General features: G+C 34.7%; 1 protein-coding gene across 3 annotated transcripts in view; it reads right to left on the reverse strand.

The window, feature by feature from the left end:
* Positions 1 to 9,587: 9,587 nt before the first annotated feature.
* C1GALT1 (core 1 synthase, glycoprotein-N-acetylgalactosamine 3-beta-galactosyltransferase 1) overlaps positions 9,588 to 17,060 on the reverse strand; it is a 57,361-nt gene continuing 49,888 nt past the window's right edge. For all 3 annotated transcript variants that reach the window (XM_012450757.2, XM_064380378.1, XM_012450758.2), the window contains exon 4: positions 9,588 to 14,469. In XM_012450757.2, the coding sequence (XP_012306180.2) occupies positions 14,266 to 14,469 (204 nt within the window). In that variant the 3' untranslated portion in view covers positions 9,588 to 14,265. The remainder of the gene's footprint in view (positions 14,470 to 17,060) is intronic.

Here is a 17,060-nt window from a genome sequence, read left to right on the forward strand (position 1 = left end):
TATTTCAGCATTTGTTCAAGTAGCCTGAGTGGGTCTAAGTATAATAAGATATGAAATAAAAGAGCTTGACATGGCAAAGACTGTTAGACTTTCAGAAAGAAAAACTACTGTTTACTTAAAATCTCAGAAATAGCTGGTCACGTCTGAGTCGCTAAGAAAATACAGGTGATTTCACTTATTATCTCCCCCACTCCTTTCCCCCTTGCATTTCCAAAATTTGGTATTTTGAAGAGGATAAAGATGTGGAAGTAGCTAATTTTAAAAAGGAACATAATATGAGAAAATTGTAACATTCTATTAGGTTTCAAGGCTGATTCATGTATAACCACAGCCCTAAGATATGCTTGAAACCCTTAATGCAATGAGAAAAAACAGGAGCAGGGCTGAGCCTGATGCAGCCTCATCTGGGTTTTGTTGTTGCTGCCCTACTTGTAAAAGCAGTACAGACCGTGAAATAGACAGTTGTCCCTCAGTATCCTTGGGGTTTTGGTTCCAGGAACCCCTCTGACACCACAACTCATGGATGTTTAAATCTCTTATATAAAATGGAATAGTATTTGCATATAACCTATGCTCATCCTCTTGTATACTTTAAATCATCTCTATAATACCTAATACGTGATGTTATGTAAATAATTGTTATACTGTATTGTTTTTGTTGTATTTTTTTTTACTGAATATTTTTGATTCATGATTGGCTGAATCCATGGATGTGGAACCCATAGATATGAAGTGCCTGATTGTACTAACTGATACCAGATCATTAGGCAATTTTCTTATTGGGGACACAAATCCAAAATCCAGACCACATTTCTCTGAGTAAAGATGTAATTTCCACTGAAAAGAGTAAATGTTTTCACTGTCAGTTTCCCAGGGGAGAGCTTCATTCAGCAGGAATTTTGGGAGGAGGATGTTGACAGTGTTAGATTCCAGTGAGGGGAAATCTTCCTCATTTCTTTTAGTGCAGATATCAATTTGGCTCCAATTCTAAAGAAGTGCTGATAACTGAACGTTTCTAGTCGGGTAGCTGAGCTGCCTTTGGTGACCTGGAAACAGGTAGCAAAGAAGGCAGAGCACTAGCCTGGTAAGTGGTGAGAGGATTCCCTTGGGCTTTGCAGCTCCCATCAAGAATTATCTGGACCCTTTCTTTCCTTATTCTGGAACAGTCAGGAAAGTCTCGTCTCTGCTGTACTGTGGGCAACAAAGAGGAAGACAAGTCTTTTCCCCAGGGCCAAACAAGATGATAGAAGTCACCAACAGAAAATGGTAGTGTTCACTGAAGCAGCAAGTTAACTGGAGTCACTGTCCCCTAGGAGGCAGCCCAGGAATGGGCAAGAGGGCAACCCGTTTCTAGGTACACATGACACTGTACCGTGGAAACCTCTCAGGATCATGAGGGGAATATTTTAAGCGTGGCTATTCCTGCCAGTAATGCTGGAAAGGATTCATGGCAAAATGCCATGATATGTAGCAGAATCTACTATAGTGTCTGTACAGAATGTTTAAGTATGTAATTCATTCTGTCAGTTATTAAGTGTTATGAATCTGAAATCATTAAAACAATGTAGTACTGCAGAAGAAACAGGCAGATAAGCAGACCAGAATAGAGTTAACACACAAACTGATACTGAAATATCATATGGTAATGGTGATTTAAAATAAATGTTGAAAGAAAGGATCATAATAAAGTGTAATATGACAAATGGGTAGCCAGTTTATTTTCTTACCTCACTCCATATACAAAAATTCCAGAGGGATCAAAAATACACGAAAAAATGAAACTATGAGAGGAAAACATATTTATTTATAACCTTGGTGTGAGCAAGACACACAATTCAATAGCCCTAAGAAAAGATCCGTTAATTGGCTTGTGTGGGGAAAAAGGAAAATAACTTAAGTACAAAATAATCATAATAGTTCGAATACACATAAAAGAATCCAATATTCCAAGAGTTTATAAAAATTGTTTAAAATCCTAGTAATTCAATAGAAAAAACAATTGGCTAAGACGAAATGCAAATTACCAATGTATAAAAAAGTCACTCAAACCTTAAGTACAAATCAACATAATTATCAGATATTAATGCAGTGACAGATAAAACTAAGTTTAATAATCAAAAATTTTGGTAAAAGGGTCAGGAAAATATACTCGTAAATGTTAAGTGGTAGTATAAGGTAGTTCAGTTTAAGAAGGCAATTTGGTAGTATCTATGAAGATTGAAATGCATACATTCTTTAACTCAGCAATTCCTTGCTAGGAACTTATCCTATGGCTATACTCACACAATCACTTCAAGGATGTTCAGTGCAGCAATAATTGTAATAGCAAATGTCTATAATCCTGCTCAATTATCAATAGAGGAATGGCTAAAAAATTATGGCACATCCATACAGAGATCTAGTTAACCATTAAAAAGGATTACCTCTAAGTTATTAAACAGATAAGCAGGAAAAACAAGGAGCAGAATGATGTGTGTAGTTTGGAAAGGAGTATTTTATAATTGGAAAGGTTCTGTTATTTTCTGTTTGTGGCTGGACAAAGGGACTGTTGGGTGGGGCAGTGGTAGATTATTTCTTTTCATTTTATATTCATTGTTTTATCAAGTGCATATATTACCTTTGTACAAAAACTTAAAAAGATTTTTAACAGGAAAAAATTATCTTCAAACCATGTAGTAAAGCCCAACTTGAATGTATTTGTTTAGGATCTGAGGAAGGAAACTAGGGGTGCTGGAGTTACTGAAAAATAAATCTAAAAACATGCCAATGAACGAAAATGGCTCTGGGTCTCAGAAAAATGTGGTACACTGATTGCACTTGGAAAAAAACTGCAATTCTAGAAGAATGAAGTTAACCTGGCTTTGGCAAATTTGTAAATATATCATCTCTTTCATATGAAGTTGTACCTGAGCCTTATTCTTTAGTATCTAGTTCAAATGCCACAATTTCTTTGAAACTTCTCAGATTCCTAAACACTTAATATACAGTCCTCTTATAGTTCTTTGTAAATATCTGTATCATAGGATGCATCATAGTCCCGAGGAGGCTATTTGTTCACTGGCATGTCAGCCTCCAACTCAAACGTGAGATCCCTCAGGCAAGCCTTAACCACAGGTTTCATCCTCCTTTCTCTTCTATACTTGACAGACCATGAGCCCAGTAAAAGTTTGTTGAATGGGTGAATTAATGACTGGAGGAAATAAAAGAGGGCTGTTGCTTTTTCTTGGATTTTAGGAACCTCTTCCAATAAGATAGAAATCTTGTGACTAGTTTTCTCCTTCCCAGCGTTAGGAACGACCCTACCTTTTTTGCCATCGCGGCCCGCTTACCGTTTCAGTAACCAAGAGCACTGAGGTGTACCAAGTGACAGTGCTTTGCAATGTCTGATGGTCACTGTAGGGAAAAGGAACCTGAGCTTTCCTTCCTAACACCAGATAAACACAATCTTCTGCCCACACTTGAGGTTTTCTTCTTTTTCTGGATATATTCTCCAATATAAATGCAAGGCTTTTTGCCTAATGGTGTATGATATGTGGAGTTCAAATCAACATTTTCCTCAAGTAGAAAACCTGTTTAGGGCCCCCCCTTGCCCATGAGAAAAGCATTTTGTTTAGAGGTCTCTATAAATATGAAACAGAAGAAGGTAGGGGGCATATAGTACCCTGAGAACTTTTCTTCATAGTGAGAGGGCACTCACCATTTCTTTCTTTTTATTTGACATATAATAATTGCACATATTTATGGGGAAGAGAGTAATATTTTGATGCATATAATGTATAGTAATCTTTTAAACTTTTTTTGTTGTAGAGATGGAATCTTGCTAAGTGCCCAGGGTGGACTTGCCTGAGCTTCAGCCTCCTGGGTAGCTAGGACTACAGGCATGTACCACTGGGCGTGGCTTTGTTAAAAAAATATATTCCTATTATGTCCTAGGCACAATTGGAAACAAGACAGATATGATCCCTGATACCAGTGCCTGACAACTATTACAATTGTGCCTAGAATCTATTTGTAAATGATGGGAAAAGGCAGGGACCAAATATGTGAGTTCTATCCAGCAGTATAATGGGTCAAAGAAAAAACAAAACTAAAGAATAAGACCTAGTATTTGACAGTACGATAGGGTGACTGTAGTCAATAATAACTGTACATTTAAAAAATAACAAAGTATAATTGGATTGTTTGTAACACAAAGGGGATGGTTACCCCATTTTCCATGAAGTGATTACTTGTTGCATAGCTGTATCAAAGTGTCTCATGTACTCCATAAATATGTGTATCTACTATGTACCCACAAAAAAATGTGTTTAAAAAAGTACATAGGGCCGGGCGCGGTGGCTCACGCCTGTAATCCCAGCACTTTGGGAGGCCGAGGCGGGTGGATCACGAGGTCGAGAGATCGAGACCATCCTGGTCAACATGGTGAAACCCCGTCTCTACTAAAAATACAAAAAATTAGCTGGGCATGGTGGCGCGTGCCTGTAATCCCAGCTACTCAGGAGGCTGAGGCAGGAGAATTGCCCGAGCCCAGGAGGCGGAGGTTGTGGTGAGCCGAGATCGCGCCATTGCACTCCAGCCTGGGTAACAAGAGCGAAACTCCGTCTCAAAAAAAAAAAAAAAAAAAAAAAGTACATAGCACAGGTTGTTCAGGGAAGATAAGAAATTGCCATTTAGCACAAAGACTACTAACCTGGGAGTCAGGAGAATTGAGTTCTGTTGCCAGGTCTGGCATTAATTGTGTCATTTTTGTAAACTTTAACATCTCTGTATCTGTTTCTGGATCTTTCAAACAAGCGGTTGGAACATCTTTAAGCTCTAGAAATCAGTAGTTCTATACTTTTATGTGGGAAAGGGCTCACTGTCTTCTATTTCCATGAATAAAAGAGTAGGACTTAAGCCAGAAGAGATCTAAGAAAGATGAAAATAATCTGACACAGGCTTTGAGAATAAATAGTAACTTCTGAGTACTCTTCACCCTTGGAGTAGGTGAGGAGGATGCTAAGATGGGTCCAGATGAGGCTGCTGGTCCTTTGTATGGGTCTACTGTTTATTTACCACTCTTTAAGATGGATACCTTTTCATCTACCCTCATTATGAACTAGTTCAGCAGTCTTTATAGCCTTGATTGAAGAAAATAATTCCTTATGGCAAGATAAAAGAACCCAAATCAGCTGTAGATCCTTCCAGTTCATGTGCATCTGCTTACCTCAACTGCTGCTTAAGAATGTCTGTGGACATTCTTTACCACTGGTTGTAAAAACCCTAGGGACCCAGGACCAATAGCTTTTTTCCCCTACTTTAGTTAGCTAAACTATGACAACATAAACATGATTTTTTTAAAGTTCAAAAAGGAAAACAATGAATAGTGAATTACTGAATTTGTTTCCAATCCTAGTACCCTTCCCCAAAGGTACTGCCAACAGTTTTTATATATTCAGACATTTATAAGTTAATCATTTATCCTTGACATCATATCTATATTTGATCTTAATTCTGTCATTTATTTTCTATTTTAAATTCTCCCTTTATCTTATATGGCCTGTGTTATCTTTAATTTTGTGTTTCCATTTTAATAGTTATCAGGCTTATAGTTTTGGTGATTCCTTTAAAAAGGGATATACATGCTAGGATCAGGCTGTGGACGGTCACATAATCTGAGGTATAATCATTTTATTCAACAGGTTGTAGTGACCATTTTTAAGATGTGCGAGAGGACTGCCTGAATACTGAGCACTGAAATCTTTTATCTACAAAGGTAAGTTTTTCTCCCAAAACTAAACTAGATTCAAATCTATGAATATTTTTGTCTTTTGTCGTAAGAGATGTTTCATTCTTTGAAACATACTTTCCAGTCTCCCTTTTTATGGTTATCACTGGTCACTTCTGAGAATTCTTAAGATAAAACACCTAACCTGCTCTATTATGTTAGGGGTCCCAGCCATTTTGTTCCTAGATCACTGATTCATATTTAACAAGAGCAAGAGTTTGCTTTCTACTTAAAAAGGATGGATAGATCCAAACCAATGAAGTCAACACACATCTCCTTGGGGTCACTGATCTTTAGGGCATGGCTATGAGACTTTGAATCTTTTTATTAATAAAGTGGTTGAAGGCATCAACCCTGGGGCCTCTACCCCTCATGAATTATCTCCATATACCTAAGCCCATTTGAAATCAAATTAGGTAACACTGCATGTCTGTAAACCTAGGTGAGGGAGCTTAGTGCCTCTATATGTCTGCTCCCTCCTGCACCCCTTTCTGAAGAAGCCATGCTTTCTTTTGTTTGCTACACAGAGGTGCCACCTTTCTATGACAACTATCCCTTTGTTATATAACTCTGATCTATATATTGCACTGTGGTTTGAACCTCACCTCCAGCAAAGCAAAGAATCCTTTGCCTCACTGTTTCAAATAAGTGAGAAATACTTGTGATTCTGTTCCTAAGAGCTCCCCCTGCCATAATGAGTGCCATTCATAACCTCAAGCACCATTTCTGCTAGAGACAACATCAACTGGGGTTTTAAAAAAAAGAGGGCAGATTCTTACTGGTTTTCAAGTATTTAAGCACCTATATTTTCACTGAGTAGGTTCTAGAAGGAAACATTTCCTTAAGAAAGAGGAAACTGCAGAATAATGCTGGCATCAATTCTCTGAGTTCTCTCTCTTCCTTCTTTCAGCAACTTCCAAGCTGGTGAGAGGGAACTGAGGTTCACAAATGATACATAATTTAAAAAAGTCTTAAACACATTTCTTGATAGAAAACAGAGGCAGCCAGGTATGGTGGCTCATGCATGTAATCCCAACACTCTGGGAGGCCAACCAGTTCAAAGACCAGCCTGGGCAACACAGCAAGACCCTGTCTCTATTTAAAAAAAGAAAAAAGAGAATGGGGGCCAATAAAAGTCTTAAGAAACTAAAGACTTGCTGCTGCTAATGAGAAGAAAAAGGGAGAAAGAAAAAACATGGAATGAGAGATGAGTAGGAGAAGGTTCCAAGAGCTAGAAATTTGAAGGCCAAAAAAGGGGGAAATTCAGTCAGGCAAGTAGGTTTGTAAAAATTACTTTAAAAATCAGAAATTATCTCTGTGGCCAACTATTCTAAACACATAGTTACCTTCACTTCATAAATAAGCTGCTATTATATAAACCTAATCAACACGAAAATGCAGTGGTTTTACTACTTCAATTACATTAAAAATTCAGTTATTGGCTGGGTGTGGTGGCTCACACCTGTAATCCTAGCACTTTGGGAGATCCAGGCGGGTGGATCTTGAGGTCAGGAGTTTGAGACCACCCTGGCCAACATGGTGAAACCCTGTCTGTACTAAAAATGCAAAAATTAGCTAGGCATGGTGGCAGGGGCCTGTAATCCCAGCTACTCGGGAGGCTGAGCAGGAGAATCGCTTGAATCCAGGAGGCGGAGGTTGCAGTGAGCCAAGATCGTGCCACTGCACTCCAGCCTGGCAACAGAGCGAGACTCAGTCTCAAAAAAAAAAAAAAAAAGGAAAAGAAAGAAACTCCAGTTATTAAAATATAATCATAACCTCCCTTTTTCTTCCTGTCTCTGACATATACACACCCACACTCACCTACCCACACCCCACGAAAATGTATAAAAACAAGAAAGACAGTCATGTGTAGAACTAAAGGAAAAGTTGAATATTACTTCTCTTCCAAACCTATGTTCTCACCACCTCTCCACAATCTAACAATTGGACAACAAAATTAATGAAAAATGAAATTCAACCTAAATGCTATCAAAAGTATGATTCTACTGTTATAGGTACAGAAAGGGAGATAATGCAGTTTAGGTAGTTTTATGAAAAAAATTGAAGCCTACAAAAGTAAAAACCTGATTAGTTTTAAGAAGACATTGTACCCAAATTAGTTCCATGACAGCACATCAGTCAGCAGTTCTAGAAATGAAGAAGTACTGTTAATCTTTCACTAGGCATTCATTAGAAAAGCCAAAGAGCCTAAGTTCTAGGATTGAACCTCATTTTTTTTTTAAATGAGTATTTTGTTTATTTCAAAGTAAGCTGCTGTATTCAACTGCACTATACAGAGCCAATATATAAGAAAGTATATCATACCCTGGACAAATCTTTAGTCCCGGAGAAAAGCAGTATCAATAACAATACAAGAAACACTAGAACGTTTGGTAGAAGAAATGATGCGACACAGAGACAGTTTTAGGTTCTAGGCAGCAATACAAAATGCGTTAATCAGTAATAAACTCATAGCATAACAAAGTTCACTTCTATGTTTTACTAATACAGATGTATCCGGAGAATGCCAATGTTGCTGAGCTTACTCAACTTTAGTTGTTAAATGTTCATTCATTCTTAACCACTAAAAAAATTTCTCTTGAACAATCCATGTTGTCAGCATTATTAGACTTGATGAAAAATATCTTGAGCTCTGTAGTCCTTCCCTTTAACAAGGAGATAAATTCAGCAAGAATCTTCTATCCTTTCCAGTACTATGAAGTATACCTTTGGAAAATTAAAATAGGTTTAATTGTACGTATTTGGGTAAATATATCTACTTTCCAATGGTTTATCAATTATCAGTACAGCTAGTTGGAAAATATTTAGCTGTCTGAATATATTAAATTATACAACTCTACTACTAAAGTAGTATGAAGTGGTATTTATCTCCTCAGCTTTTCTAAAGCTGTCTAATCCAAATAACTGTGTATGCATGCTTGTGTGCACACACACATGCTAATAAACATATTGGGTAGCAGATTACTGAAAAATCAAGGCAAATAGGCTAGACTCAAGGGCCTTATGGAATTTGTAATTGTTTGCCTAGGAAGAAATAAAATACTAGGTCTATTTTTATTCATACCCTGAAACTCCCAGACAAACCTACTATCAATAGACCAGAGCTCTGGATGAAGTATGCTCAAAAACACAGTTTTTTAGCATATAGATTACATTTCAGTGAGCCTTCACATATACCCACAGCATGATTAAGCAAGGGTGGAAACTTTTTTTTGTTTTTACATAGTAGATAAAAGTAACTTCTGAAGTATATAAAATGTCTGTCATTCAACATTCAAGTCTCTGCTCAAATGTTACTTCCTAGTCTTCCTTAATGCGTCATCCAGAAAATTGTTTGGATAATATTTTTATTTTCCTAATACCACTCTCTGAAATACCTTGTTTATCCATCTACTAGCTTATTTCTAACTCTAAAGTTAAGGTTCTATGAAAACAGACATCCACTATGTCTTGCTCACCACCGTATTTCTAGCAGATGCTTGGCACAATTATTTGTTGAATAATTTATCAGTGTATTCAACAGATCAAAATACACCAAGGAACAGAGAAGCAGTCTCTCTCTAAATATATATGAGATTTCCCCTGCCCGCACCCCTACCCATCCAGACACACTTACCTGGATTACACAGTGTTTCTAATTTTTTTAAGGTATATTATTCTCAGTCAGAGGTGGAATATTTTGCTGCTTTAAAGTAAATAATATATATTGCAGTAAAACAGAAAAATAACCCCACAACTACCCATAAAAGATAACATTTATCTCACAACTTTTATATTGGTCAAAAATAATCAGATGAAACAACTTTGAACATGGCAATTTATTTTATGCATTATTTAAATCCGCTGTTTAAAAATGTTCAAAAGGCACTTTAAGAAACATTAAAAAATACATTTTCTGACTTAATGGTGATCACTTAAAATAAGCAAGTCACCAGACATATTTAAACCATTCATAACACAATTACCTTAAATAATTTTTAAATTCCAAAACACAAACATTCACTAGTACAGCACACTGCTTAGCAGTAAGATTAGTTTCCCTCTAATAATAAACTTCATGTAGATTACTAATTTGCAGGGCCCTGCAAAGTTATTAAAACTTAACTAATATAAACTGAAAACAAGAGCGGTAAGGGTGTGAAATAGAGCACAATTCAACTGTAAAACTTACAGCTGGTTTCTCTACAGAGAATTTGTAAAATTCCTTATTTCAGCCTGTGTTAACATTTTTATTTCAACTCTTATATATAAACATATATTTTTTTTAAATCAACAGAGGTAACATTAACATTTAGCATAAAATCTACCACAGGTTGTCTCTCAGATTGCTTTAGTATGTTTCTGTCAGGCCTACTATAAAGTAGAAAAATAAAGCAAATAAGTTTTTTTTTTTTTTTTTTTTTTTTTGAGCAAAGGGTGAGTAGAAGAATCCAAATAACTTTACTTCCTTTAATAATTATAGATGTAGAATTATTTTAAAATTATGGATATTTTAAGTAGGGCAAGTATCTTGAGAGCCAGCAGGCATTATTCTTAGACAGACTTTTACTTTCAATCTCATAGGGAAACCTAGTCAGTAGGTTTAAAATTGTCAACTAAGTAATAAAAATTCTAATCACTATTAACAGCCAAATTAACCCTGTGAAGGCAGCATTTAAGAGTAACTAGAAAATGGAAGTTAGTAATAAAGCAAATAAAAAAGGCAATAAATACAAGCAGAAACTGTCAAAGAATAATAGTCTAATGAACTGAAAATTTAAATGGCAAATAAGATGCTAGATATAATTTAATCAGTCAAGGGATTCTTTCAAGTACAATAGTGCATCAACCTGGTAATAACTATAATTTGACAGTCTCAAAGCAGTGAAAAATTAATATTCAAGAAAAAAATGTGAAAAAACCACTTAGCAAATGTAATACTCAAATCCAATTCCACATTCAAAAAATATTAAAAGCTGATCAGTGATTTATTTTCATATCTCATTACAGTAAGAAAAACTCCTCTGAAATTTACGGTATTTGAAAACAAACTGGGACAAAAATCTGCTTTATCTATGAACTTTCCACTAGAAAATACAAGCAAACCATTATTAGAGAACATAAGACATCAAAAGCCTTATGTTTTGAAACCATATTAAAATCATTTATCCAAATAACGAAGATCTTAATCTAAAAGACAGTGAATACATCATCATCATGAAGTCTGGTTTTATGTGCTCTATGAAGTACTTATTAGTACTTAATGAACCCTTCCTGCCTCAATATAAAATTGCTAAACTTGGAGAATTATGGATTTTATTGTGGGCCCTGATATTAGTCACTTTGGAGAAGTTAAAATTTGACAAAAATCAATGATTCAATGACCATTTAAATTATCTTTATTTATATTTAATATAGTATGATCCTGGACTACACTGATTTAAAACATGCTTTTTGAAAAATGTCTTAGTAATGGGGCAGTAATCTTCAGCGTGTTTCAAACACTATTTGCACCAAAATCATGTAGGTTGTTGGGTAGTGGTTCTCAAACCAGGATGAGAAAGACACCTGCAGAGTTTGCTTAAACACAACTGCTAGCCCCTGCTGCTGCTCTTAGAGTATCTGATTTAGTAGATTTGAGAATGGGGCCCTGAGAGAGGCTGCATTTCCAACAAGTTCCCAGGTGATGTTGATGCTATTTGTTGGGACCACACCATGGTTAAATTAAAATTTCTGAGATTGGGGTCTTCAGATCTGCATTTTAACAACGCCCTAGGCAAGTGTGAGAACCACAGTTTAAGAATCATTATGACATTTTCGCTATGTTAATTTGACTATTACTGGCCAATGTATCAGATGTCACATATCATATAAATAAAAATGGAAATAATGCTAAATGACTAACCCCAAGTCTGATATGGTTCAAATGAACACACAGGATTTGAACATAAATCTTACTTGTTACTTACTAGCTTTGTGACAGTGACAAAATTACTTTAATTTCCCGAGCCTCAGTTTCCTTATCCCAAATTTTGAGGATTAACATTTATACACAGATTATCTAAGCATAGTACCTAGCATACAGTAGGCACTCGATAAATACTATTACTTATTAAGAAATGTATGAAATATTTCCTTCAGTATCTGGTCAAAGCAAATTTTTCATTCACTGAAATGCAGTATTTATACTCCAAGGTAATACAGTAATAATACAATCTTCTATTTATTGCTACCTATTCTGGGACAGACAGTGTTCTAAGAACATTACATTTATTTAATCCTCATAAAAATCCTGTGAGGTAGGTAGTATTATCATCCCTAATTTACACATGAGGAAACTGAGACACAGAGAGATTAAGTAAAATTGCTCAAGGTTACAAAAACAGTAAGTGTTGGAGCAAGAATTTAAACCCAAGCAAGTCTGACTCTAAAGCCCAGGATTCATCACAACATTCATTTCCTATGAGCAAATCTTAAGGTTTTAGATATTTATAGTAAACTATACTTCTAGTCAAGTAACACATCTGAAAATTCATGTCCACACCATGGTAAAGAGTTGTTCAAAGGATAAAATGAATGCCATACTACCATGATAATAGGTAAAAAACTGGTGTATATTTTTACTACATAGAGAGAGTAATCCATGGTTAGCCAATGAAATGAACATCCTCTCAAATATACCCTTCAAAGAGGTCATGATTTTGACATGTTTTGGCACAATAAATAGAAATTATTTAGCTAGCTGGGCTCTATGGCTCATGCCTGTAATCCCAGCACTTTGGGAGGCTGAGGTGGGTGGATCACCTGAGGTCAGGAGTTCAAGACCAGCCTGGCCAACATGGTAAAACCCCATCTTTAATAACAATACAAAAATTGGCCGGGCATGGTGGCATGCACCTGTAATCTCAGCTACTTGGAGGCTGAGGCCGGAGAATCGCTTGAACCCGGGAGGCAGAGGTTGCAGTGAGCTGAGATCGCACTCCTTTCTTTAAAAAAAGAAATTACTTAGCTAAACAGCAGAGTAAGTGGCATGATAGCCCTGTCAAATTGGCATAATGATAAACATAAGGGAAATGTAAATCTTTTGTACCATTAAAAATCTCATAGAAAGTCTGTAAAATATTCTATTATGACATACTCAGTATTGCTAAAGATAATAAATATAATTTTCTTTCCTTTCAGAAACTCTTTAAACAGAGAGTCACTAAAAATAGAATGAAACATTTGTGAATGTTTTTGATGACAGTCTTGACTAGGTAATCTGCATTGTTAGAATTATCCATTGGCAAAACAAGTATTCCAAAATAGTAAGTCAGCATCAACCTTCAGACTGTTATTTATAAATTAAGTAACTACTCTTTCAATATATAACATTTTTGTTTAAGCACTGTGCATTTTCTATTGTTTTTAATTTTTTCCCGTCAAAATCTTGCATTCAAAAGACTCTTGCCAGGGTAACTAATAGCCACCTCAGATCCTAAAAATGAATTTAAAATTCTGCTTTAAACAAGTTATGAAAGGCACAAACAAGTTTTCATCTCTCAACAGGATGAGAAAGAAACCATAACTATGTAGTTGAAAAGAGTTTAAAATAATCAATTTAAAATGTTACTTAGTAATTCCTGAGAGTGGCACTGATATGAAAAAAACATCCTCAAATAGCATTAAATTTATTATTAGTTACCCATAATTAAGAATGGGTAAATTTGGGAGCAAATATTATAAAATATATGTTTACAGAATGCTATGAATGCTTTGAGTAAATTAATATTAATAGTGGAGAATGGTATTCTAGAGTGGCTAAACATATTTAGAAAAGAGACAACAGAGATTCCATAAAAGATTACTAATTAGAATCAAGTATATAATATAGTCAAGGCCCATGATAATTTTAAAGTGTGGTTTTATTAATGCACTTCAGGATAAGTGCCAGTCCTACTTTAGCTTCTTCTGGAAGAAATACTGCCAATTGTAAATAATCACAGCAAAAGTTTCATTAGACAAAAATTATGTGTGTGTGTAAGGGGGGTTGGATCATTTATATCATACTGCAAACATAAACTAAATTCTTGAGCTGTATTAACAACACTGAGCAACATTTCTAAAATTTTCTTTAAGGCAGATCTGTTTATTACTAACATAATGCAGTGTAGTGTTAGCAAATTTAACTATTTTAGTTTCTCAGCGACAATAATACAGATGGTCAAAAATAGGCAACAAAATCTCTTTTCTAGTTCTTCTACCTGGCCACCATTTTAAAAACACAAGTTCTTCATATATATATAGATATACTTATATATTACTGTATCAAAACACATTTTAACAGACTTCACAGCTCATTTAAAGCTTCAGTTTATAGTCATTCATGTGAAACATTTCTATATGGAATGTTCACTTAGAATTCCTCACTGGGATTCCAGTGTTCTTTGTCAGAAATGCAGAAGTCCTTCTTCAGTGCAATGCTAGACATTTTACCTTTGTTCATTCATGGTTTTCTTTCAAGGCTTTCCTAACTTCACTTTTGTATCTTCATTTTTGTTTGTTTGACTAATTTCCTTTAGTATATTTTCAGGTAAGGTAGGTTGATATCTGTATAAATAACCATATGGACGAAGATGATAAACGAGGTATTCTAACTCATACATAGTTGTAGAATCAACATAGTGAAAAGAAACTGCAAGATCAGAACAGCAACCAGGACCCTAAAAAAGGAGTGGAAACAGGCATTGTTAATAAACAGCACATTGCTAGCATATAATATTCACATACTTATAAAGGACAAGCTAATTTTAAAAGAATGCAAACATTAAAGCTGGCAAGGTAAAGCAGAGGAATCTCATTTACTAGACCTGCAGAAGAAATCAATAGTTTACTTAGACATCCTAATGATTTAAAACTAACTGAAATTGGTGAAATCAAGTAAAATTGGTTCTAACTGAAACAATGTTTCTAACAAACAATATTCTCTCGCACTCTTCAGTGTTTCAGCAGATAAAATTTTTGAGATTTCTTCAAAGCAAAGGAAGAGCTATACAAAGGACAAATCTCTTTCTCCAACATCTGCTTTCTCTTCCTCATTTTCTCACTGTAATTTTTTGCTTGATTCAGACTTGGAAACAACCTCTAGAGCATTCAATGACTTCAAAACCTTGCCCATTAGGTGTCTACAACCAAATACACTTCATCTATATATCAAGCCAAACAGTACAGTATTTGAGGCAAAGCTCTCAAGCTAGATCTGAGTTTGAACCCAAATTTGGCAGGGTAGTATATGACCTTGAGCAAGTTATTTAATCTCTATAAGCTTCAATTTCCCCACCTGTAAAAGGTGGTTATTTAAAGGAGACAATGTGTTTTGTGAAATGCTTGGCATTACCCTTTCCTTAAAATAAATGCTCGATAAATGTTAGCTATTATTGACAGAAAAATCATATCAGGTGGCCCTCAGGTAGGTAGGTCAGATTTAAACCTTTGTCCAGTTATGTAATTCTTATAAATTCCTAATAGAGTTGGTATGAGAACAAAGTTGAAAATAAAACAACAATACAATGAACATGAGAACTACGAAGATAGAAAGAGATGAATTAAGCAGTCAACCTGGAGTCAGAATTGGGTATCTGGAGAATATTGGAGTCATCCACGTGACACCAACAAAACTTCAGGGTCCATCTGACATCTTTGTAAAGAATGAGGGAGACAGTCTGGCAAGTTCCAAGAGAAGATTCATATTGATTGAACTTTTAATAAATCTACTAATTCATGTTTGGAAGTATATAGCTTACAGTGTAGTAAAAATTATCAAGAAACTGTCCATTGCATTTTCTCTGCTGTTATCTCTGAATTTTCCTTCGAAACACACACCGGACATGTGGATTCTTAGATAACTTATTCTTGCACCTTTAGGAAATATCAGAATAAAGGCAAATAGGAAAAATAACCAGATAAGTCAACTTGTGATTATCTAAACTAGCTCTGTTCAACAGATATTAAAAATGTAAAAAGAAAGAGGTGAAATTTATTTGAATATATTTTATGTAACTAAAAAATTTCATCATATTGTTTTAACACGCAGTAGTTTTAAAATGATTAATGAAACCATTTTTAAAATCAGGTGTATATTTTATATTTACAATTTGGAGTAACCACATGTACTTAGTGGCTACTATACTACTGTCCAGTGCATATTAAAGACTAGACCAGTAATAGTTTTTAATAAATATTTTTAGTAAGATTTACTGCATTATGTTACTCTTATTTATCTATATTTTACTATATGGCCAGGATTCTGTTACTGTCATTTATGCAATAAATGACAATAAAAGAAAAAAAGCTATAATTATTAGAAAACAAGAGCTTGTAGACAATTACGGTTACCCAAAAAACTTAAGAATCTCAAGTGAAGAATCATCAGAAATAAGGAGGAATTCAGTTACAAAGCCAGATTTTAAAGATGCTTAAAAAGAAAACCAAACAAAGAAGTTTTCATATATACCAGTAAAAAGGTAAGTTAAGTTTTAAATAAGCACAAGTAGAACAGTAGCAAAAATATTACATACCTATGGAAATAAAACAGTTTCTAAAACTTGACCAAAGGACCTAAAAGGCAACTTAAAAAAAATCCTGGACAAAGATGTTATCTCTAAATTAATGAGTTTATATGCAAAGATAAAGACATGAGAGTTGCTAAAACACTTGGAAAGAAAGAAAGGAAAAAAAAAGTTAATTTGCTCTTAGAATATTAACTTGAAACTACTGTAAAGCTACAAGGTTCAAAACAATATGGTGCTGGGCCAAAATCAAATTAGAACAATGGCACAGAACTGAAATCTCAGATATAGATCCTACGATAAATAATGCTATAGTGTATGATAAAGGGGTATTTTAAATCAGTAATGAATTAAAAAATGGTACTAGAATAATTAACAATTTGGAAAAATCAGGAGCTCTCTATCTTAATTATGTACTAATATGTTTCAGATAGAATAATGTAAATAAAACTGAAAAATAAAATAATATTTGACCATTTCTGACCTACAGAAAAGTCAGTTTTTCATGTAGAGAGCTATGTATGCAAACAATTACACATGTATTTTAAATCTACCCATTGCAATGTCTCTGGTGGAAAGTCTATTCCTAAGAAGAGAACTGCTTAAGAGTCAGTTCTGAACAAGAAATTTAGGAATATGAATTAGAATATCTTATACCCTGACTTGCTAGATAAAAATTTTCTGTATTTTTAGTAATTACTATATAGAAAAAAAAATAGGGGAAAGACAACTTATTAAATAATAGA

The sequence above is a fragment of the Aotus nancymaae genome, unplaced genomic scaffold (assembly GCF_030222135.1).
Source record: "Aotus nancymaae isolate 86718 unplaced genomic scaffold, 86718_ANA_hifiasm-v0.15.2.pri h1tg000025l, whole genome shotgun sequence".
Lineage (NCBI taxonomy): Eukaryota > Metazoa > Chordata > Mammalia > Primates > Aotidae > Aotus > Aotus nancymaae.